Below are 21827 nucleotides of genomic sequence, written 5' to 3' on the forward strand. Positions count from 1 at the left end.
ATGACATCAACGCTACACTGCCATGAAACGCCACACTCCACATGAAGTGTGCTATATCTTCGGCGCACCCTGGTTTCCACAATAGAGATGCATATATACCACAGGATTTGCACATCTAGTAGATACACGATACCCAAGACACAGAACCTTCCCCGAATCACTAGATCTCTCCATCGACATCCACAGGCCGGGGGTAAATAGTGATGATCGCTCGTCGTCGTAATCATAAGTGGTCATTTGGGCAACGTCCATGCAGGATCGACCGTGATGTTGAACGTCTCTCACATCTTCGCCCTCGCATCCCTCAACCGCGCACTCTGCATTCCCTCGTCTGCAACCGACCGACACGCATACGACACACATTGAACAAAAAAAATACGTCAGCGTTCAATCTCTGTGACAATCGCAGAGAAAGGACGAAGGACGGGAAAGACGGACAATTGGAATCATAGAGCCTATCCCCCGGCACAGCGATGACATGCGTATGGATGTTAGACGCGTCGACCATCTCCGGGACGACGTCCTTGATCGTCTTGGCGCCGATGAGGCGCATGTTCATCTCAAACTCGTCCTAGAACGGAATCCGTCGCGTCAATCACACTAGTCTAGTGGAAGGATGAGTATTGACGACGATAGGGCGTACATGTAGGATTTGCAGCGCATGGTCGACTCCTTCCGTTCCGTAGGTCGAGAACGCATAGAGGAATGGTCTTCCAATGCCAACTTTGAAAGAAGAGAAAAAACCGGAAAGGTCAACGTTCCGCCACTTGCAAGTCAATTCACTCGTGAGAAGAGACGCACCAGCAGTCGCACCCAACGCCACCGCCTTCAACACGTCCGTCGCCCTCCTCACACCTCCATCCACAAATAGCTGGAACTTCGCGTTTGGGAACGTGATCCCGCGCTTCTCCTTGAACTTCTCGACGACCTCGACGAGGACTTCGATTCCGGAGCGGGCGAAATCGAGTTGGCGACCCCCATGGTTGGAGAGAACGACGCCGGCAAGGTTGAGGTCGTAGGCTTCGAGTGCGTCCTGTAATCATCAAGTCAGGAAACGAGGGAGTGGAAAAGGGAAGGAGATGAGAAGAAAAGACGTACCTCCCAACATTGCACGCCCTTGAGGATAATAGGCACTAAAATCCGAAACGGTAACGCCATCCATCAATATCCACCTTTCCTTACGAATCTAAAACTCGAAGCTCACTCTTCGTGATACTCTTGAACCACGGAATATCTGACCATTGCAGACTCGGGTCGATGAAACCCTAGAGACACACACCAAGTCAAATCGCCACACCCGTGAATTCTTGTTTTGTCAGCCAATAACTCAAAATACGCACAGTGATAGCCTTCGCAGCGCCCTGCGACCGATTCACGCCCTCGCCTGACTTTGCCACCTCGTCTGGATCTTCCGCGTCGAATTTCATTCGCATGTCTTTTTCTCTGCGTCCGAGCTAAGATATCTCAGGTCAAGATCTTGTGGGAACACAATTCAGGGTGCAGTGGCTCGGACCTGTGGTGCATCCACGGTGATGAATAATCCCTTGACGCCCCGCTTCTCTGCATGCTGGACGACACGCTTGGTCGCACTGCGATCCCGGTTGACGTACCTATACATCACGAGCACCAATACCAATGGAGAGGGATGTCAACGACTGTTCACCGCCAGAGACAGGGAAACAACATAAGAAGGACTTACAATTGCAAAAACTGGGTCTGTCCCGGTTTGGCGGCGTCTATGATCTCGTCGAAACCGCATGACGCAAGCGTGGGGATCTGAATGGTAAAGTCATGGTCAATACACACACATAGAAATGCTCTCGTTGACAGGTGTGAGCAAAGAGAAGAAGGATAAGAGGCATACCATCTGAATAACACCATGCTTCGCCGCTGCTCTCGTCAAGTTGAGTTCTCCGTCCGGATGACCTAGCTTTCCGAGTGCAGTCGCTGTCTACGAATGCATCCCCGTTAGCACCAGAATAACGCAGAGAAAGGAGAATATGGGAGGATACTCACGATGTAGATAGGCATGCTAGACTTATGGCCTAAAATCGTAGTCGACCAGTCAACACTGGTCATATCGCGCAGAATACGCGGTCGGAACCATATCCTGCCACAAACAACATAGTCACGGTCAGTAACACATCCGTAGTCTTGTCAGCGATAGAAGGGCAAGGGGGGGCGGCAAGGAACTGACCTGTGGTACGCGACGTGGTTCTCCCTGTTCGTGATCTCGTCGTCTGCGGCGGAGGAGTAGTACGCCCATGCCTTCTCAGGCATCACCAGTTTCGCGATAGACTAGGTCGTTATTGCCACGCCACACCATGCGCCACCGCCACAACAATCGAAATGCAAGGAATAAGGTTCAACTCATACAGGATGGACAGCTGAAACGATGGGAACTGACCTCGAAATCATGCAAGTTGAGGATCTCCTCGAGTGGCGGACGCGAATTAAACAGGTCCTTCCGTCGTTTATCCTCATCTGAGATGGAGACCTTGACTTTTTGGACGGTTCCCATATCTACTGCGCCGAGACTATTGAAAAATTCAGGCATACGATGTGAGCAAGCAAAGAATATGATGTGGAATCTGAGACAGAGGGAGAAGACGAACTGTTTCTCTGGTGGGAGGTTGTCGGTGATAGCGTTTGGTGGATGTATCGGGTCGTATTCCTGGCTGTAGGACAGAAAGAGATGGCGATTAGCCTAGACAGCCTTGGGATGAGGGCGAATGTCGACGGGTCAGGAGACAAAGAAGGAAAGATAGGGACGTACGTAGCGTCCTTTCCGGCATATTTCAAGATGATCTTGCTTCCTCCTGCGACAATTCAGTTCTCCATCAGATCCTGCCACAAATTAAATATATAGCAGTAGTTATATACCTGGGTGCTCTGCAAAAATCACGACGTAGAAAAGGGGGTCAGATTCTAGGTATACTTCGAAGCTATATGCACAATATAAAGTCGCCGGACTTACCAGGTAAGAACTCCGTAACATCGTAAACGTTTCCTGGAAAGCAAAACAACAGTTAGCATGTGGTTTGAAGTGTGCACAAATGCAGAAGAAGGGAGAGTAAATTATTGTCGGAATTGAGCCTGATGGCAGATAATTGCTGTGCCATACATGCACCGAATATATCATGTTCCTACAGACAGACACTAGTCTGTCAAGGTGCAGATACAGACTTCCAGTCCATAGCGTCTTCTAAAGACACCATAGCATGAGCAATGCGTGCGTACGGTTTTCCATATCGTCCTCTAACGAGGCCTAACATTTTCTCAGCTACTCCTGACGAAGAGCATGATAAACCGATGCACTAAATCGTCGAATGAAGAGCCCGTTTCATATCACCCACCCAGACCAGACATACTGGACATGTATCCCCTCTTCCACGGCGACCACAACTCAAGTATAAATCATAGACGACTCACCATGAACGATAATCCAACAACTCTCCCTCGTATTATGCTCCGCCACGACCTTTCCCGAGATCTTCTCCTGTCCCATCTTGGCTTTATGAACGTCGTATGAAAGTCCCAGAGTCTAAGCTTCAAGCTTCAAATTCCAATGGTCCAAGCAACGTAAAAGAGACTGGTAACCAAAGCTGGTAGAGATGTGGGGTTCGCGAAGTCGAACAAAGTGCTCAGACGTGCTAGCCAAGACTCAAGGGTGTGTATCTGAGGAGGTTTCGCTGAAGATAGGAGAGCTTGCTGGTGAAAGTCCAAGTGATCCAGACAGGGAAAGATACAACGAAACTCTCTCAAGCTCTCAAGGTCGACCAACTGGTAGATATCAAAGCCAACCCCACTGAAATATCGAACAACTCCTCCGGACTCGTGAAATGTGGGGTCCCGCCCCCCGCATCGTGGAAAGCACGTCGGACCGCCGCACTCAACCGGCACTCACGCGACGTCCCAACACGGTCAGTTTTCGTGATTAGGCGCGCTCTGATTGGCTGGAGCGGGAATTATAGTCCCGCAACATCCTTCCGAGGGACGGAAGAACCCGTTAGCCGGGACGGTTTTTGAATTGTCAATGTAGGTGTCGCCACATTGAGGCGAGGTGCCACTCACCGTTCTACTCGAGCACATACTCGACGTCCCACGGCGTTGACGTCGGAGGTCCGTGAGTATTGATTTCGAAAGAGCTCGAGTAAATTGTAGAGTATTCGATGGGCCATATCTTTTCTCAGGCCTGAGCGATAGCCACCAAGACAGAATAAAACATGAAAGATACACGGCTCCAGGTGCCTCACAGCTTTCGAACACCAACGAACACTCCCAAAAAGTACAAAAAAAGCGCAGGGTATATTCATTCATCCATCCATTCGTACGTACACACCACCCATCCCATCCATAGACACCTATCCCCGTACGTTACTATAGCACGAACATAGATTGGATCGCGGGCATGGGCATGGGACCGAGCGGTGCATCGCAAGTATGTACAACAACGACAGTACTAGTAGGCCGATTTATCTCGCACAATGGACGGACGGGTGGATCGAAGGAAGGGAACGCACGTCAACGACAACAACGAACGAACACGCAAAAAGATCTACGCACACCTACCCACGCTCCCCAACGCACGTCCTAGACTCCTATCAAAAAACAAACGACAAACACGAAGAAAGAAAGCGCCGAGACAGTTTCGAGCACGGAGTTGGATCGAAATGCACGATGAAAATTATGCACAGCGGAAGCGAAATCGGACGACAGCCGCGGGAGCAGGACGGAGGCGAGGTTTGAGATGAAGGCGAGGAGGGGGGAGGGAGGCGCGCGTATTGTATGTATGGTACGCGGCGATGTATGTATGTAGTCGGAGAGCAGTCGAGGGGGGTAGTAAAACACAAACAGGGGGGGCCACAAGTCAAAGGATCAAACAACTTGAGAGCAGCCAAAAAGAGCGAAAATGTACTGTGTACAAACAACTAACAAACAACAAGCAGAGTCAAGACAGATCGGAGCAAGCAAGCGAACCAGAGAAAAAGGTAGAGACTCAAAACCCAGTACGTCGGGAAAAGGGGAAGAAAAGAGGAAAAATAATTAGTGGGAATAAAAGGCCAGAGACCTGTGTGCACGTGTGTGAGTCTGGAATGTTCGTCGAGAGTTCGTCAGAGGGAGCGAGGGGATGTGATCTCCAAGTCCTGGCTAGCTCAGACCAGTCCCAAGCCCTTCCCGTCCTCCCATCTCATCTTCCCATAGAGTGATGGGCGTTAGTGAGGAGGGGGAGAGGTGGATGTTTAAAGCAAGAGCCCGGCGATGAACAGCGGGATGCTGCTCAACGCTCCCAAGGCAACCATCTTCTCCGCGCCGGAAGAGTCGGACGAGGTGGAAGAGGACGTCGAGCTGGAGCTGGAGGCGGTACGAGTGGAGGAGTGAGAGCCGGAGGTCGAGGAGCTGGCGGTGCCGTTGAGACGCTCGGCGTTACGCTGTATATGAAAAACACGAAGGGAGGAGGAGAGTGATGCGTCAGTAGGGGTGAAGACAAGAAAGGGAGAATTAATGGAAAGGTGAGACGTTCAAGGCGTTTGTGGTAAATTTAGGGCTATACGCGACGTGGACACGTATAGAAGCCGGATATAAAACACAGATTGTGCATCAAGTGGCCAGAAGCAGACTCAAGAATAGGAATAGAAGCCTGCCTCGCGTTTGCCCGCACAATTTCCCACCAAGGAAGGCAATGACCGATGACAAGTAAAATGATTTTAAAAGCTCGGAGAACTGACCTCGAACCCAGCCAAAGTCTCCAAAGAGCTCTGGTTGGGGTTGATACCACCAACACCACCCTCACCACAGGTGTTGTAGTCGAAGAACCAAAGGGTCTGGTTGGCGATATCGGCGGTGATAGGTACAGAGAGAATGGTGACCGCAGTTCCGTTAACGGTGTCGCGGAAACCGGAGTCGAACCCGTTAATGCTGCTGTTCGTCTCGTGTGCAGCGATACATGGAGAGGCGAACGTGGACTGGGTCACCGTGTGGTTGCCCTGGGTGACTGCGGGGTGATGAATGATGAGTATAATATCGGAAGAGGCGGTGTGAGGCAGACATACAGTTGAAGAAGACGATATCACCCTCGACAGCGGTGATGAGCTGGGGCTGGAAGACGAGGGAGGCGTTGGTGGACGTGTTGCCGCCGACTTGGACGTAGATATCAGAAGCAGAGACAACAGCGGCCGAGGCCAACGCCTATTTGTAGGCGCATTCGAGGGATATAAATGGCCATAACAAAAAGGATGTACAGAGGACAATACGGGAGCCATCGGTGGGTAGAAAACGCGGAAAAGACAAGGTAAAAAAAGGTCAACATTCCTTATCTTCGAGGTAGGGAAGTACAAGGATACGTACGAGAGCAGCGAGCTTGGAGAAGGAGAACATGGCTTCTATGATTGATCTGGTCCAAACAACGACAGTAGATGAGCTGGGCTGGGTTGAGGGAAGACGCGAGAGGAGGAAGTCGCGAGGAGGACGAGGACGAGCGTGCAGCAAGGAGCGTGAAGGGCACACAGAAAAGAAGCAGAGCGCAGGCCAGCGTGGTCGATAAAAATACGCAGCAAACCCTGCACGATTAGCTCATCGCTACGCGCGAAATTGGATTTCGCGCCTTCCGCCTGTCAAAGTCACACGAAAACGGAGAATGTATGAGCGAATTGTGTCCGAAAACTCACGGAAGAGATAAGGGCGGGCTTGGTGGAAATAAGGAGGAGCCTGGATAAATCGTCGGAATAAATTGTTGGGCGCGACGGGGACGACGAGGACGACGTGTGCTGCTAGCGGTGAAAGGCAAGGGGCCAGAGAGGACGCGTTCTGTGCGCTGCTGTCCGCTGCAGCCTTTTCAACAGAATGAACACGCTGCGGCACGGTGCGCTGCTATAGATAGACTCAATATCGCATTTGTATTTCCGCTTGTTCCGTCATATCCAGCCGACTTACAGCATCTTCCCTTTCCGCCGGCACGTCGTCGTCGTGAGCAACGTCCTCCACTCGTCCTCATCGCCTGCAAATCCTGACGGTGTTCGTTTGATGGTGATATCAGGCCGCAGGCGCGCGTACTTTGCCTTCTGGGGTTGGTCTATGGGGATGCGGATCACTCTGCAGTAGACTCATGCTCGTTCGCTTCCAATCTGGGCGCCTTGTCGTCAGCCTCTTTTGCTCTTTCCTCGGTATCCCGAAAAATAGCAAGCCAGACTGCTCGAGCTCAAGGATAGCCAGGCCTTCGAAATACTAGTCAGAGGAATAGAGGGCACTCGAAAAAAACAGGCTCAGCATCATGTCTACAAGTGCGTAGTAGTTGTACTGCTTCATTCGCGCGTTCTTCCATTCTTGATACATCGTTATTCGCTTCAATTTTGATATAAGGTAGTTTAGACTAACTCAGCTGCTCATCTTGCTCTTCACGACAGGCAAAGGAGGTATCGAGATGCTCGACGCGCGGCAAACAAATCAGAGCGAACCAAAGCCTGGTGAGTCGCGTATGACTTTTCGTTCGGTTCCCCGAAGTTTGAAAATTTGAGCCCTCCTGGATATTCATTTAATCACATCATCTCACGACGCGTCATGCATTCTTCGCTCGGGTCCTCCTCGTCCTCGGGGATGTGCGCATTTTATTGTGCTGTGCTCGGTGTCGTCGACTTGCAGTGTGATAAACGGGTGCTCAACGCCGTCACCGCGCCAAAATTAAGTTCGAAACATGGATGGTGTCCTTGATCCAGTGCTACGATAACTACTGGAGGGATCTCCAATTCGAACTCGTCGACGTCGATAATCAGACCGATATTCAACTGCTCCTCTTCAACTTGAAAAGGGTGCTCTGACCTTGGCCTCGCACATGGTTTCCTATATATCCATCTCAACCTCCTGCTAATTCATCAGTTCTAGCAACAGACCCGAATCTAGTTCACAAAGCACTTCTTGAATCCGCGTCTTCGCAAGCAATCGTGCAGGTCATCACGATATGGCACGATCGGCTACAGCTCATTTCTGTTTTTGTGAGCACTTTGTGTTTTTTTTTCTTTCTTCTTCGTCTTGTACTGACCGGATTTCTCTATATACATGACACTGTTACGTCCTGCTACCACCCATTCATCGCATATTTTCTCTATTCAACGATCTATCTCGCGACCTCAGGCCACATTTTTCACGGGGATAGACTCGAGCTTACTCGGTTTGTCGAGGGGATCGGGCAGCCATACGAGTGTAACGGTAAGAGTCATGGACGCGACACTCGTTGGCGCGTTGATTTTCCATGCTGCTTCGGGTACGTAAATCGATGTCTTCGAACACAACCCGTCTTTATCATCTCCAAATTATGTCCTGAACGCCACATCTCCACGCCACAAAACCCCTATCAGCCTTTCCGATGCAAGACGTAGACGCTGATATATCCTTGCCGTTTTCTTTTAGCGATTCTGGCGTACATAGCGTGTTTCGTCCTCATACGCTACAACCTCAACGAAACGGCGCATCACAGAGTCACCGTCGGCGATGGCACAGAGACAAGTTTCATCTCCGATATTTTCCTACAACAAATCAATCTCGCCAACGCCAACGCCAACGCTACAAACCAAAATACTAACGCCAACCCTGTCCCGACTCGTCACGCCGCCGATCCCTCCAGCGCCGAGTCTCAATCCGGGCAAGGACAGGGCCATCGCGCCGGTCCCTCCACCTCCACCACCACCGACCGCGCTCCTCCCTACGGCACCTCCACATCCAATAGCACCACACGCCCACACTCCCCCTTCGCATTTTTCTCCTCATCCACCCGCGGCCCGCATTTTCTCCCAACTATATCTCATTCCAGGACTCCGTCTCACACAGCGGCAGGGAGCCTGAGCCTCCCGCCTATCATCACTCATCCGTCTGAGCTGTTTCAGGCTGTGCAGAAGAGTCTGGGATTGGGCGTGTTCGTGTCGAGGGTGCATCCGTTTAAGTTTAATCTTAAACGGCTTTCGTTGGTTTCGATATGTACATGTGGACGACGGCCTGGCCGACACCATCGCACTGGGACCGGTTCGACTTCAAGTGGCGGTACTGGTGGGAGTGATAGTGATCCGGATTTGGAGATGGATCATAGGGAGCTGATGAGGTTATTGAGCCGGTGTCATACGGCGTGCTCGATGTTTATCTTGGTTGGGTTCGTGCTGCAGGTGACGGGTGTGTTGGCGTTTGTGTGGGTTAATTATGTGAGGGCGGTTAGTGTGTGGGGGAGTGGATGTGTGGCTTTCGTGGTTGTTGTGGGGTTCGCGGCATTACATTGATTGTTAACGTTGGTGGGGGATGTTGATATTGGGAGCGATGGGTGTTTCTTGATCTATTTGTGGTTTTCTTGGAACAAAATTTGAAAGAAAAGGGGGTGATCTGGTGAGTTGAACTCCTCTGTGCTCCGTATTCTCGACGTGTTTGCTGAACGTTTGACTCCTGTACAGATATCTATTACTTCATCTTGTAACTCAGACTGAACGACAACACACGAACACGAACAAACATGTGACTGATACCTATCATTGTCCCGATACCGTCTTGCAGTATACGAGGCTTTTGTGCTCCCTGCCCCCTCCTCCATCTTCCCCACAAGAATCGAACTTGGCAGAGTGCAGCACTCGACCCCCGAGTGAGTCCCTCCTTCTTGCTATCTTTGCGTTCCCAACCTCCAATTCTATATGAATTTTGGGCCCTTTTGATCGCTTTGATGAACACGAACGTATCACACTTCATTTTTCTGAGGCAAGGTCAGGTTCGGACTCTCCGACCTTTCGCTTGCCCGTGATTCACGTCTCTCGCAGACGTTATCTTCTCTCTGAGCCTCCTCCCCTCCCCCCCACCTCATCCATTTGTTGTAATAGATCACTAATTCGATGTTCTTTCAAATCCACAGAATGATCTAACAAAATGAATATACTACCGAATCGATAATGGAAGTCACAGTCATCAATCCTGCCAAAGCACCTCCTCAGCAAGGCCGCCCACCGTTCATGGTGATCGGCACTGTTAGCGACCTTCTTGGTCAAGATCGCTCGGAGATGGAAGCCCTTTTTCCTTGATGCGCCTGTTCAGCATGAGGCACGCGTGAGGCTGCAGTTCGCTCTGTGCGCCGAGTGGTGAAGCAGTGATGGGTTGAGGGGACGGCAGCGAGTTCGGCATCCTGCGTGATGCGCCTTTTGGCCGCCCTGAGACCCCTATTCTGGGAGGCTTGCTGCATCCCACGCGTTGATCTGCCAGTGCAAGAGGCCCGTCGGTGTTGCTTTGAACATGTTGGGCACTTTGTGGCCAGCGTCTGTCGTCTTTGTTTTTATTGATAGTCTCCGCATGATCGCCTTTAGGCCCCTCTTCAATCGTTCACGCTCCTATTATTCCGAGCTCCATCACCACCCGCGTCTATACTGATGCTTCCTGCACAGTACGCTTCTGTCAATCAGGATCAGTAGTAGGTACTGCTGCATACCTGCCAGATAAGTATCCGCGTTAGTATTTCCCTTTGCCCCAGCGGCCCAGCAGACGTGGGTTAGCACTACACAATGAGTAAGTAAAGAGCATTGAGGCCTCGAGGCACACCATCCGATAACCTCGAGCTCCAGTCATGAGGCCAGCCTTACTGCCTGCGCTTTGCCTCGATGAGTCTACATTTGTGCGTTCTCTCTGAAGTACAGTTACATACCGCTGAGGGCTGGGGGCTGCGTGGGCCGGATACGTGGCCGATATGGGGTTTGAGGCGCGGGTACATAGGGTCACTGTCCTCACTGATCGGGAGTCGGGAGTGTGGTATAAAGGCTTGGGAGTGCGATAGCGAGTCTTGCTTTCAATCTTTCATCTTTGCCCACAACCCACCCGCGCCTGACTGCTAACACTCGTCGTCTTCACTTGTGATTTCGTCGCTACACATTGACGCCAACGAACGCCGATCTATTTGATTTTTTGATACTCCTATACCTCTGAACTACAATGTCACATATGGAGGTCATGGCCTACGGGCGGATGCCACTTGAACTGACATCGCCTACCTCGCCGAGTGCGATGTATGGCTCTGAGGTAAGTTACTTCATCGACATCTTTCCAATCTCGCCCTTCGCTCTGCTTATCGCCGTGACTGACTTACAACTGGATATCTGCTCTTCTGTAATAGCTCGATCTCGAGTTGGCATCGCTTTTGAGCTCGCTGAGCATTCAACATAAGATGAGCAACCATGGACACGGGGTGAGCATCGCCTTCCTCATCGTTTCTTTTCTTCCGAAGTGGGATAGGAGGCTTATTCGGACGTTTTTGTGATGGAGGTAGCAGGCCCGAGTAAACGAGGACTTGCAGCCCAGCGGAGAACGAAGATCAGGAGCGGACGGGATGGGAAGTCCAGATATCTCAATGGACGGGGAGATGGAGACCTCAGTCGTGAGTTTCTTTCAATTCACCCAGGGCGGCTTTGTGTCTGTTGAATGTGGCGCTGATGTTTTATGTGTGGCGTGTCCCCAACTCGCAGTCGATGTCAGACACTTTGGACTCCTCAAGTTCCTCCGACGGAACTTACTCTCAACCGCAGCACCCAACGAACACTACCCAAACCCCCGCCGCCACCGCCAACACCGCTCCGTCAGTCCCACCCCCAGCGCAAGCCTATCCCGCTCCATGTCCCCTTCTCCAATCCATCATCACACACCTCGCTCCCGATCAGTGCAACCCGAACGGGGCCGATCCCTCAGCCCCTCCTCCCGACAACAACACCAACAACAACCACACCACCACCACCCCTACCGAAACGACCTCCCTGAGCACCACCTCCGGAGAATATCTCGATCTCATCTTCATGCACCGCGAGATGTTCTCGGCGCATCCGGCCGGGCACGTCGGATGTCCGGCGGCGTTTACGGCGTTGGCGAGGGATCTGGAGGGGAGAGCATGGAGGAGTGATAGGGAGGGCGATTTGGAGGCTGTGAAGGCGTTTAGGCACGAGGCGTGGATGACCGCGGCGTGGCTGGGCAGTGGAGGGATGTGGTGGGGGAATACGGGGAGTACCGGTGGAGGTGTGACTGCGAGTTCGACTGCTAATACTACTACTACGCAGTGGGAGAGCGAGGCGGGGATGGGAAGGGGGATTGGGTTGTTGGAGGACTAGAGGGAAAACGCCGGCCGTTTTCCGGTGTCTGGATACCCCGTTCATGTTGTAGGATTTGACTGTACGACAACGCTTGTAGCTAGTAGTCCACTATGTACATGTTTATGATATATGTTTTAGATATGCACGTCCCCCAAGGTACTTAGTCTCCTCAAGCAGAGTAGACGGCGTTCAACCGGCGGGTGCGAGGATCACTCTGTCAAGGTACTTCACTTGTGTTCACCTTCGCGACGGCCGTCGACATCGGTTTATCTTCAATGTAGTGCACCAAGATTGCATGGCCGTTTGCTCCCTTCACACTCATCACACAGCTTTGAAGTTTGCAAAAGTTGATCGATTTGATCAAGAGCACTATTGGTACGCAGACTAGTGGGTGGTAAGAGGGTCAAGTATTGGGTAGTAATACTGTACAGGGTAGCAGAACAAGGATACTAAGAGCAGGCAATGTATCAAAAGATATCGCGATGTGTGAAGTCGGATTAAGGTGTAGGTTCTCCGGGGACTGTAGTACAATCCAAGTAAAGAAGGGAGGTCACGCAGCCGGGCTAACCGCAGAGACGACGAGGAGGAAATCGAAAGTATAATCGAACAGATAAAAAACGAAGGCGCACAACGAAATCCGAAATCCGTGGAGTACAGAGTCACAGGGTCCAAAAGGCATCAAAGAAAGACAGCGAAGGTCGAAGAGGGTTACAACCCAGACCTGGGTGTGACAAAGGGTTGCGTCGAACACGGGCAGGTCGGGAGGGCTCTGAGAGCAGGAATAGGAATGGACGGTGTGGCGGTGAATGCAGGACGGGTATCGAGATAGAATAATAGCAGAGTGGGTTGGGACTCGATGCGATGAAGCGGCCACGCGTTTTGAAAGGAATTGCAAACTCTATGAGGGGTGGTGATAGGAATAGCACATTCAAAGTGCAGAGGAGGGGGTGGCCTCAACGGCCGCGGTAGATGTAGACGAAGATGAAGAACTCGAGAAGGCCTTGAGAATGGCGTCGAAGAACTTCGCCAGTGTCATCGCGCTGTCTGATATAGAGTCGTCGGAGGTGGTCGATGAGTTCGAGCTTGCGCTCGTCGCGGCGGGCTCTGCCGAAGCTGAGGTGGCTGAAGGGACAGTTGATGCCTCCGACGAAGCCGCCGAGAACGAGACCGTGGACAGGTCGACGGAGGATGCAGAAGAAGAAGCGGGCTGAAAACCGGTGGGAGAGTTCGTTAATGTTGCACATGCTTAGCCGCGTGAAAAAAAAATACTCACGATGAGAACTTCTCTGCAGTCGGAGACGCACATCCTCTTGTCGGCAGCCTTGGGTACGTTCCAAGTTGGCAGCCCGGGGAATCTCAACATATCCAGGCCAGCATGTGGGGGTAGTGGTGCAGCCGATGTTTCTGTAATGGGAACACGTTAGTCAGCAGGAGCAGGGTGGATGCAGGAAGAAATATGACTGACCAGAAAAGATGGTAAACAGAGCAATGAAAGACAAGGCAAAGATTGTTGCGCGCATCTTGGTTGAATATGATGGTGTCTGGTCGAGGAATAATAGTATAGGAACGCGAGAGAGGATGTAGCTAGGAGGGCTGTGATGTAGCTTGAGGAAGACCTGTCGATGTAAGCAAGGCAAAGGAGCATACTATATACTCGTCGCATATTGAACGAGCGACCGAGAAAAGGTTGTCCCAAAACGGAACCTTGAAAGACGAGCGAACTGCACCCTGATTCAACACGCCGAACCTGGTGGCGCCGGAGAAGTGATATGACGAAGGTAAAACCCCCGGCGTCTTCGTCAAGCCCAGTATCATGGACAATTTTACTCCTCATCGAGACAGAAGAACCCAGACCGGGCTTCTTGGCTTTGAATTAAACCAGAACAGGGACGTTCGGTGCCCTGAAAAGAGGCTATCTTACGGAGTTGACGACAGCGAAGTCGAGGCGTGAGGCCGGTTGAAACAAGGCCTTCCTTTTTGGGACGAACAAACTCCCCAATCGGGACGGCTTTTGGGATGTCTATATCGAGACAGCGGTTTGGAAAGGATTCTAAATGGACGCGCCCATACGGCATCACGAACGCTTTGCCTATCAGCTGCACTCGAATCTATCGTCGTCGAGGCATAGCTTGTTGCTCCAATGCCAGAGTAGTAGCCGCTCTCGCGCAATCCATGCTATGAGCTTGCTGTTCGTAGTATTCAAGTTTCTTGCCACTTCGTGCACCGTATTGGGCCCCTAGTAATATCCCCATCCATCATCGCCGAACAGTCAGCAACCGTGACGAATTATTTGCTAGGCGAAGGAGGTTCCGGGTGCGGAGTGTAGCTAGAGAAAGAAGTCTCAAACTTCAACACTTCCTCGCATGATCTACAAAGTCCCACGATGGCGCTCACGGAGAAGAGAAAGCTTCGAGTTCCTATACTTGTCGCAGAGAACCCAAAGGTAAGGTCTCTGGTGACGACTAGGCTAATCACATTTCTGTGGTTTTCAACTCTCAGTCAAGAATGATGGGACGTTCAGAACGAGAGGCCCAGAATACGATAACTCGAGATGTGCACATGCAGATCTAATGTGAAAACGGAGCGACCCATTGGGCTCCATCGAAACCCAGAAGTTTCTGTTCTATGATGTCTCATACTAGTGTAGGCCCTTCGTGATAGGCCGACCGACGTCGACATACGACGTCGTTCGCGGGTGGACTCGGTCATTCACCACTAGCGGCACCGCCCAGCATGGAAGCGGTGAACATTCCACAGAAGGTGCGACGGTCTGAAGACCTTACAACGAGCGCCACATATCATTCTCACCATATTAAGGCCCAGAATATGAGTGCGAAAAAAAGCGCCATGGAGAGGCCCTTTGCACGGTGATCAAGGTTGGAATACCAAAACGAGAACGATCTTACTTACTGGTGATCTCTGGTCGACGGACGCCGCCTATCATCTAAAATAATGATGTGCCTCGTCAGGGTAAGTCAGCACCCTAAAAAAGTGCAGTGTAATGCATAGAGGACACTGACCATCCTGTTCCTGGAGTTGGCCGTCCGTTGGCACGCTAAAAGGTGAGTTAAAAGATGCTTCTACGGCTGGAACCTGACGGACGCAGGACAAGCCTTGCTGGGGTAGCCTTCATGGCCTTGCTATCGAGAGCGATGGCCGTAGTCCGGGCATTTCGTTCACCGTAATGCTTCCATGCGAAATCGACAGAATATTCCGCTGCGCGGTGGTGGGTCAGAGAACCAATTTCGCTCGAGCTCTGCTGCCAAAAAGATAACATGGATGTTGCATTCCCCACAAATTCTACTTTGTCAAACCTCCCTTCTTCATTTTTGAGTTCGGTTGCGGATGCTGAGAACGAAGACATCAAGATATGGTCTACTGGAGAATGAACCGATCGTAGGCCATTCGCTGTCCGGGCTCCAGCAGAGTTAGGATGTAGCCAATTCGCTGACGGCGGCGGCGTCGATGCCCTCGCCAAGCGGACTATGCGCGGAATGTTGGGCGAAGGTGGACAATGGCAGAGTACCGGGGCAGATGCGAGTGATATTATGGCAAGAGCAATGTGATGAAGCTGAGATGAGGTGTGTATACAATATGCGACAATAAGTTATTCCGGTGGCCAGTCTATGGATCAGAATGTTAGTCGTCGCTGTTGAATCGAATAATTAGGTGAGGTGAACAATAGTCGTCAACGTAGTCATTAAACACGCACTCTGCCGTCTCCCTCCTCAAGAATAGATCGATAGCACACGAGAACGCTGCGAAGCCCATACCACCCAAAACCATGGCCTTGGGGCCAGACGCTCGTGCCAAGATACCTCCAGTGACGAAGCCTGCCGCGGTGGGGTTTACCAGATCGTTTTTTGCACGATACTAAACAAACAAAGGCAAGGCAGCATTCGGACAGGACCCACAATGAACCTTCACTAGCTAATGCTGAAACGGACACCAGGGAATCTGACGTACCGATTCTATCACACACTCGGTCACACTATACAACCCTCCAACCTTCGCAAATCCTTTTCCGCTCCGCCAGGCATTCCGTCCCATCTCCTTGAAGATTTCTGAGGTCTTCTGTTGTAGACTCAGATTCTGTCGTAGAAGGGGATCTTCATATTGGTATGACGAAGACAACATGGAGATGAAGACTCCGACACCGAAGCCTGATATATGTATCAACCCACACAAAGATACTTCAGTGACTATGACACTCGAATATTCGGAGACTACGCACCTGCGCCTGTCGAAAGGATGCCCTTGCCTATGCATGAATGTGGTGCTTCCGTGATCAAATCCTGGTAATACTTCTGTTGCTTTATCACCTCACGGTCCTCCTCCGTGAGCCCTGGAGGCAAGGGTTCTCTTCCTGCCGGAAACAATGGTGCCACACCAGGGAGAGAGGAAGCCATTGCAGGTGAGCGTTTGACCACTGAACGGACTCAGGCTTTCACGCGAGTTCACGCGTCGCGCGGCACAGTTTTGACCGTGCGAAACGCCACTGTGGCGCACAGAGGGATAAAACTTGTCCGTCCAACTTTTGATCAACTCCTATCACTGACCACCACTAACTCCCGGTCGAGATACCTTCTTTCTTTCCATTGGTATCTTATAGTGTCAAGATGCTTATTGCCCTAATGATCAAGACATACATCGCTATCCGAGGCTGGTACGATCCCTCGTGGCTTCGCAGAAACAGAGGTGTAATCAAACGCTTCCCCTTCGACCTCATCCTCAAGATCGGCAGGGACGACGTCGCGTCTGAAGCCGCCACTGTGAACTTCATCCGCTCAAATACGACTATTCCCGTCCCGCACGTCGTCGCGTCCGATAGTGCATTCGGAAGGTCCTACATGCTTATGCGGAGGGTCGAAGGGATGCCTCTCGAATTCGCGTGGCCCGATCTCGATGCCGGACAACGCGCTAACGTCGTCGAGCAGCTGCGCTCCTTTGCCGCCCAGCTGCGAACCTTGTCACCCACTCTATCGCGGGGACACAGTGTCCACGCTGTCTGCGCTCTCAACAACGCCTCATTTTGGGATAGTCGCATCTCGTCGGCACCTACTGGCCCTTTCCCCGACGAGCGCGCTTTCAACGATCATCTCGTCGCCGTTGCGGAGCGGTATATGGACGAGACGACGCTACCCGCAATACGCGCGCGTATGCGCGATGATCATCGTATTTGCTTCACCCACGGCGACCTTGCCCCTCGTAACATCATGGTTCAAGGGGACAATGTCACCGCCATCATCGACTGGGAGGAGGCTGGGTGGTACCCGGAGCATTGGGAGATCGTGAAGGCGCTGTGGTGCACACTGAAAGATCCCGAATGGCTAAGTGCGGTGCGCCGTATTGTGGGAGACGACTTGGAGAGGGACTGGATGGTTGACCGAGAGCTGTCTGATCATATGGTGGGCGCGTTCTGAAGCGGTGTAGTGCCGTTTATCGCTTTCACTCGCTCTGGTTGTGTTATTTTTCAGATTATATGTTATATATTCCGCTTGGTTCACACTGCCGTGGCAAAAGGAATGTCGCTGTGAGACCAGAAGCGCTGAATGACTGCTACGAACATCGACCAGAAAATGTAAGTGTGATATAACCGGTGGTCAGGGCTTTCAAGTATTAGCCCGAAAATCTACGAGGTACAGAAAAGCAAGTCCAAGTCGGTGGTACATTCAAGTTCAAAAGAGCGGAAGAAGCCTCTTGCTTCAAGAATGTTAATGAAGACCCGACCACGGTGCGAACCTTGAAAAAGAAAAGCGAAGGGTGGGTATATAATTCTACAGAGTTAACACGAAGGAGTCAATAATGCGGAGCACACGAAAACGAGCGAACGAAAGCGAGCGACGACCGACAGAGAAAAAAAGGGATAAAGACGCAGCCAAGTAACCAGACGAAACGAGCGGAGGTGGTCGTTCAAGGTCCAGCCGATAGAACGTTGTACATATGAACAAATTCAGCAATGCGGCAAGAACGAGCGAGTGAGACGAAGCCCGAGTCACAGGTATCAGTATGCGGGTGGCGCACTTCAAGTGTAGGCCTAAAAAAGTGGTACAAGTTATGAAGTTGAAGTGTGAATGTCCGACCTGAACGGTGTCCGATGTCGCGGCCGGCGATGCAAGATGCAAGAAGTCCAAGAAGAGAGAGAGAGGAGAGGAAAGAGAAGAGACACGAAGCCAGCCAAGGAAAATCCAAACTCAGAACCGTCTCGGAAGCGCTGGGACAGGTGGGATCACCTCTCGTTCCCTCTCCCTGCCTCCAGGCCCATACATCTGCCCTACCCTCTTCACGAAATTCTCCCTCACCATCTCGCTCTTCTCCTCGTCCAAAAAGCCGCCACCAGTAGTCCCAGTGCCCGTACTCCACACGGACGTCCTGTCTCCGTCTTCGTAAGGTGAGACTAGGTACCCACCCTGAGGCTCGCCGACGGATGTGGGAGGGTAGACGGACGCATCGTCTTCTTCGTTGAACGATTCGACGAAGATGGAGCGCGTACGGCCAGAGGTGGATGTCGTCGTGTTGTCCTCTTCAGAAGCGAAAAAGAACTGAGCCACGTCCGGACGGATATCCTCGTCGGGTTCCTGGTCCCGCATACGAGCCTCGTACTCTTCTTCATCATCGCCATCCTCCGAAGCATTGACGACGCTGATCCCAGGTGTAGCAGCCATCGCATCAATCTCCTCCTCATAATCATAATCCAGCGCAGACTCCTCTGACCCACCATACCTCCTCCCACCACGCGTATCCCAAGCCCCCGGTGGCGCCGCCGCTCTCGACCGCTCACCACCACCATTACCACCAACGGCCATATCCTGTCGTATACTCATCGCGCTCGCGGATCTCATTGGCATCCGTCCATGCGCGCCGCCGATGGGCGTCTGGAAACTCGTCCGTCGCACGAGATCTCGTGATTCTTCGGCGGGGAGGATGGGACGGGTAGGGAAGGGAGATTGGCGACCACGTTGGATCAGGCCGCCGGGACTGGGTGCCCGGGAGGGAGGGTTTATGCCGTTGCCGATGGGGCGAGGGTATGAAGGAGGAGGGGCCGGGATGGGGCGAGTAGGTGCTGGGTTACGAAGGTGTGAAGGCGAGGGGGGCGAGTTTGTGGGAGGGGGGAGGGGGAGGGGTCCTTGAGGAGGAGGGGAAGGAGGAGGAAGATCGTATGTGGCGAGATGAGCACGCGGACTCCGAGCTGGGCTGCGATTGCGGCTCTGATCGCCTGAGGAAGGGGTGGGAAGGTAATCTCCGGGCGTGACGATTGAGAACTCTGATCCTGCAGGGGAAGGCATGGGGCGAGGGTTGAGGTGCAATGGAGAGGGAATTCGCCTGGCGGAGGCGGAAGCTGAAATGGACAGTTGGCGGTACAAGTCATTTTGTGCTTCCGGTGAGGAGCTTCCTGAATCTGGAGAAGAGGTGAGAGAGGTGAGCGGAAGAGAGATGTTGGGTCTCTTGGTAGATTGGGTTGAAGGCGTCCAGCGCACGCGACGGCTTGGAGTCGGGTGGGTAGACAGAGGTACAGGTTCGGAGGCGGTAGTTTGCGAGGACTCGTTCGTGTTCTGGCGCTCCGGTGGCGTGGGACGAGTGCCACCGACGGCGATGTCGTCCTGCGCCCATGGAAGAGTGGATTCTTCTGACACCGGAGGAATCGGAGAATGGAGGTCAGTACTGGTGGGAGAGAATGAAGTGCCACCACGGCTCTCCTCGCTAGTGAACGTGTCGAAGCTGCCGAAACGCGAAGAGACAGAGGGCGGGACGGGAGTGTTGCTCCTGGAGCTGAAATCAGGCATATCAAGAGTCAAGGCAAATCGTTCAGCGATGGGAAGCGGGATCATAGGCACGGGCGGGGGCGCCTCAGCAGCCTCCGGTGTAGATCCCTTCTTTGACCCTTTCGAGGAACCAAGTCGGAACAGTGAGCGCTTCTTCTTGTCGGAAACATACCCGCCATCAGAAGCGTCGCCAGACTCCATTGATTTTTTGCCGATGGACGACTTTGAGCGGAATGGCTTGGGGCGACTTGATGAGGACATGTAGCCTCCGTCCGTGTCGTAGTCATCGCCCGCGGGAGCGTGTGCATCATCACTCGCCTTCTTCGATTTCTTCTTGGGGCTTTTCTTCCTCCCCGCCGCAGCCTCCGACATGTACCCACCGTCCGTCTCGTACTCCGTTTCATCACCCGCATTCTTCTTCGCCTTCTTCGCCCTCTTTTTTTCTTCCTTCTCCAACCTCTTCTCTTCCTTCTCCAACTTCTTCCTCTCTTTAGCCTCGCTCGCGCTTTCATATCCATCCTTCCGTGACTTCTTGAGTTTATTATTCGAACGAACAGTAGATGGAGTGGGACTCGGAGCGGAACGAAGTCGTAACTGTTCATCAGAGACGGTGTTTGATGATGGTGCGAGGAATTTGGGATCGAGGGACTGGCCGGGCAAATCGGGTTGTATGGGAAAAGGAGACAACGTAGCTTCGTCTGAGGTAGCCGTCGAGGCAGAAGTCAGACCAGGTGAGGCGATCTGCCGTACAAGAGCAGTTAGTAAACCGAACAAGAATATGGAGGTGGAAGAATAAAATATAAATCGAATGGTGTGCGGTGAAACGAAAGATGAGTGAGTAGGAAAGGACATAACGCACCTCTTCGTCGTCCTCATCTACGACGTCGAATATCATGTTCGCAATGCTCCTGTTGGTGCCAAAGCCGAGCTGCAAGGCCGCATCGAGCACAGACGCCCTGAGCGCATTGGAGTCGCGATTGATGGGTTGGGCAGGGGACGCATTGGAGGTGTTGCCAGGCCGGCGAGTTGGATAGTTGTTCATATTGGTCGGAAAACGAAAGTGAAGAGCGCTTGGACCGGCTGCGTAAGAGAGAGACGGTTGGGGTGAAGGCAGGCTCTGTGGTTCAGAGGAGCCGCGAATCAGCAGTTGGGCATAAGGGAATGGAAGAAGACGATGAAAGGGAGCACAATTGCCTGCAGAGTGCGTTGGGAAAAGACTTCACGAGGCCTAGGCAATGTCCGGCCGAGGCACGAGAAAGCCGCCAAGACAAGCCTAAAGCAGACTGGGAAATGACGAAAATGAAAAGATGTGAGCCTTTCCCATCGTCGCCCGCTCTGTTGCCATAGCAATACGCGCTCGATGGCTTTAGCACCTGTCATCCCCGAGGCCTTCCGAGAAGGCTAATTTCGGAGGAGGCTGGTTGATCCACTCTCCAGAGGCTGCTCTAAGGAAACAATTAACTTCGACTGTAAAGTGAGATTCACTAAAATCACTACTGGAACTATAAAAATAAACTTCGTCTTGGGGACCATCAGCACCATGTGCAACTGAGTGGGCTGTGGGTTGTTTGCAGGTAAATTGCGGATCGCCATATTGTCAGCAACTTCTGAGATGGGCTGACGATATACTGCATGTAGACAGCGGATAAAATTCTGCTCGATCCACCTGCAAGTGGATCGCAACGTGCTGATGTTGTAGTTTGATTTTTCGATGGATTGTTGTCAAGTAATGGGAAAGAGAACATACTAAAAGAGGCTGTTTTACGCGTGCATTCATCGAGGCTTCATTGGACTCGGATGCGATCTGAACAATGACGAGCAGCATGGCGTTCATAGTATGGCGTGTTGTATAGGGGACCTAATTAGGGTGTTACGACTGTAGGACATCGAGGTTGGGTAGTTCCAGGCACAAGCCTCAATGATGATGGGTACTGTTGCTCAGAAAAGTCTGATGATAAGTCACTCAAAGCATGAATAA

The 21827-nt window shown here is 52.1% G+C and overlaps 8 protein-coding genes across 8 annotated transcripts; 3 read left to right on the forward strand and 5 right to left on the reverse strand.

The window, feature by feature from the left end:
- Nucleotides 1-77: 77 nt before the first annotated feature.
- On the reverse strand, nt 78-3846 carry STEHIDRAFT_81830 (uncharacterized protein). Its single transcript, XM_007305764.1, has 18 exons — nt 3433-3846; nt 2978-3010; nt 2884-2892; nt 2777-2819; nt 2616-2678; nt 2408-2537; nt 2198-2298; nt 2017-2110; nt 1865-1951; nt 1700-1776; nt 1514-1610; nt 1341-1454; nt 1205-1265; nt 1099-1133; nt 802-1033; nt 644-723; nt 439-571; nt 78-331 (listed from the first exon to the last, which is right to left on the reverse strand). The coding sequence occupies exons 1-18, from the start codon at nt 3506-3508 to the stop codon at nt 282-284; spliced, it is 1515 nt and encodes a 504-aa protein (XP_007305826.1). The 5' UTR covers nt 3509-3846; the 3' UTR covers nt 78-281.
- A 455-nt stretch (nt 3847-4301) lies between these two features.
- On the reverse strand, nt 4302-6502 carry STEHIDRAFT_122929 (uncharacterized protein). Its single transcript, XM_007306073.1, has 4 exons — nt 6349-6502; nt 6054-6189; nt 5730-5995; nt 4302-5432 (listed from the first exon to the last, which is right to left on the reverse strand). Exons 1-4 carry the CDS (start codon nt 6376-6378, stop codon nt 5244-5246), a joined length of 621 nt encoding a protein of 206 aa, XP_007306135.1. The 5' UTR covers nt 6379-6502; the 3' UTR covers nt 4302-5243.
- A 534-nt stretch (nt 6503-7036) lies between these two features.
- On the forward strand, nt 7037-9554 carry STEHIDRAFT_169853 (uncharacterized protein). The gene is made up of 6 exons (XM_007306074.1): nt 7037-7280; nt 7404-7463; nt 7879-7988; nt 8128-8257; nt 8404-9363; nt 9429-9554. The coding sequence occupies exons 1-5, from the start codon at nt 7271-7273 to the stop codon at nt 9258-9260; spliced, it is 1167 nt and encodes a 388-aa protein (XP_007306136.1). The 5' UTR covers nt 7037-7270; the 3' UTR covers nt 9261-9363; nt 9429-9554.
- A 1221-nt stretch (nt 9555-10775) lies between these two features.
- STEHIDRAFT_148253 (uncharacterized protein) lies at nt 10776-12234 on the forward strand. The gene is made up of 4 exons (XM_007306075.1): nt 10776-11028; nt 11123-11194; nt 11276-11383; nt 11472-12234. Exons 1-4 carry the CDS (start codon nt 10942-10944, stop codon nt 12102-12104), a joined length of 900 nt encoding a protein of 299 aa, XP_007306137.1. The 5' UTR covers nt 10776-10941; the 3' UTR covers nt 12105-12234.
- A 249-nt stretch (nt 12235-12483) lies between these two features.
- On the reverse strand, nt 12484-13674 carry STEHIDRAFT_169855 (uncharacterized protein). The gene is made up of 3 exons (XM_007306076.1): nt 13552-13674; nt 13360-13490; nt 12484-13293 (listed from the first exon to the last, which is right to left on the reverse strand). Exons 1-3 carry the CDS (start codon nt 13604-13606, stop codon nt 13015-13017), a joined length of 465 nt encoding a protein of 154 aa, XP_007306138.1. The 5' UTR covers nt 13607-13674; the 3' UTR covers nt 12484-13014.
- Nucleotides 13675-15611: 1937 nt separating this feature from the next.
- STEHIDRAFT_169856 (mitochondrial import inner membrane translocase subunit TIM22) lies at nt 15612-16513 on the reverse strand. Its single transcript, XM_007306077.1, has 4 exons — nt 16321-16513; nt 16053-16249; nt 15799-15959; nt 15612-15735 (listed from the first exon to the last, which is right to left on the reverse strand). The coding sequence occupies exons 1-4, from the start codon at nt 16493-16495 to the stop codon at nt 15726-15728; spliced, it is 543 nt and encodes a 180-aa protein (XP_007306139.1). The 5' UTR covers nt 16496-16513; the 3' UTR covers nt 15612-15725.
- Nucleotides 16514-16656: 143 nt separating this feature from the next.
- Nucleotides 16657-17509, forward strand: STEHIDRAFT_169857 (kinase-like protein; the record flags this gene model as incomplete). The annotated part of the gene is made up of 1 exon (XM_007306078.1): nt 16657-17509. Exon 1 carries the CDS (start codon nt 16706-16708, stop codon nt 17507-17509), a length of 804 nt encoding a protein of 267 aa, XP_007306140.1. The 5' UTR covers nt 16657-16705.
- Nucleotides 17510-17644: 135 nt separating this feature from the next.
- STEHIDRAFT_122935 (uncharacterized protein) lies at nt 17645-21029 on the reverse strand. Its single transcript, XM_007306079.1, has 2 exons — nt 20709-21029; nt 17645-20590 (listed from the first exon to the last, which is right to left on the reverse strand). The coding sequence occupies exons 1-2, from the start codon at nt 20889-20891 to the stop codon at nt 18281-18283; spliced, it is 2493 nt and encodes an 830-aa protein (XP_007306141.1). The 5' UTR covers nt 20892-21029; the 3' UTR covers nt 17645-18280.
- Nucleotides 21030-21827: the final 798 nt, after the last annotated feature.

Source organism: Stereum hirsutum (genome assembly GCF_000264905.1).
Source record: "Stereum hirsutum FP-91666 SS1 unplaced genomic scaffold STEHIscaffold_10, whole genome shotgun sequence".
Lineage (NCBI taxonomy): Eukaryota > Fungi > Basidiomycota > Agaricomycetes > Russulales > Stereaceae > Stereum > Stereum hirsutum.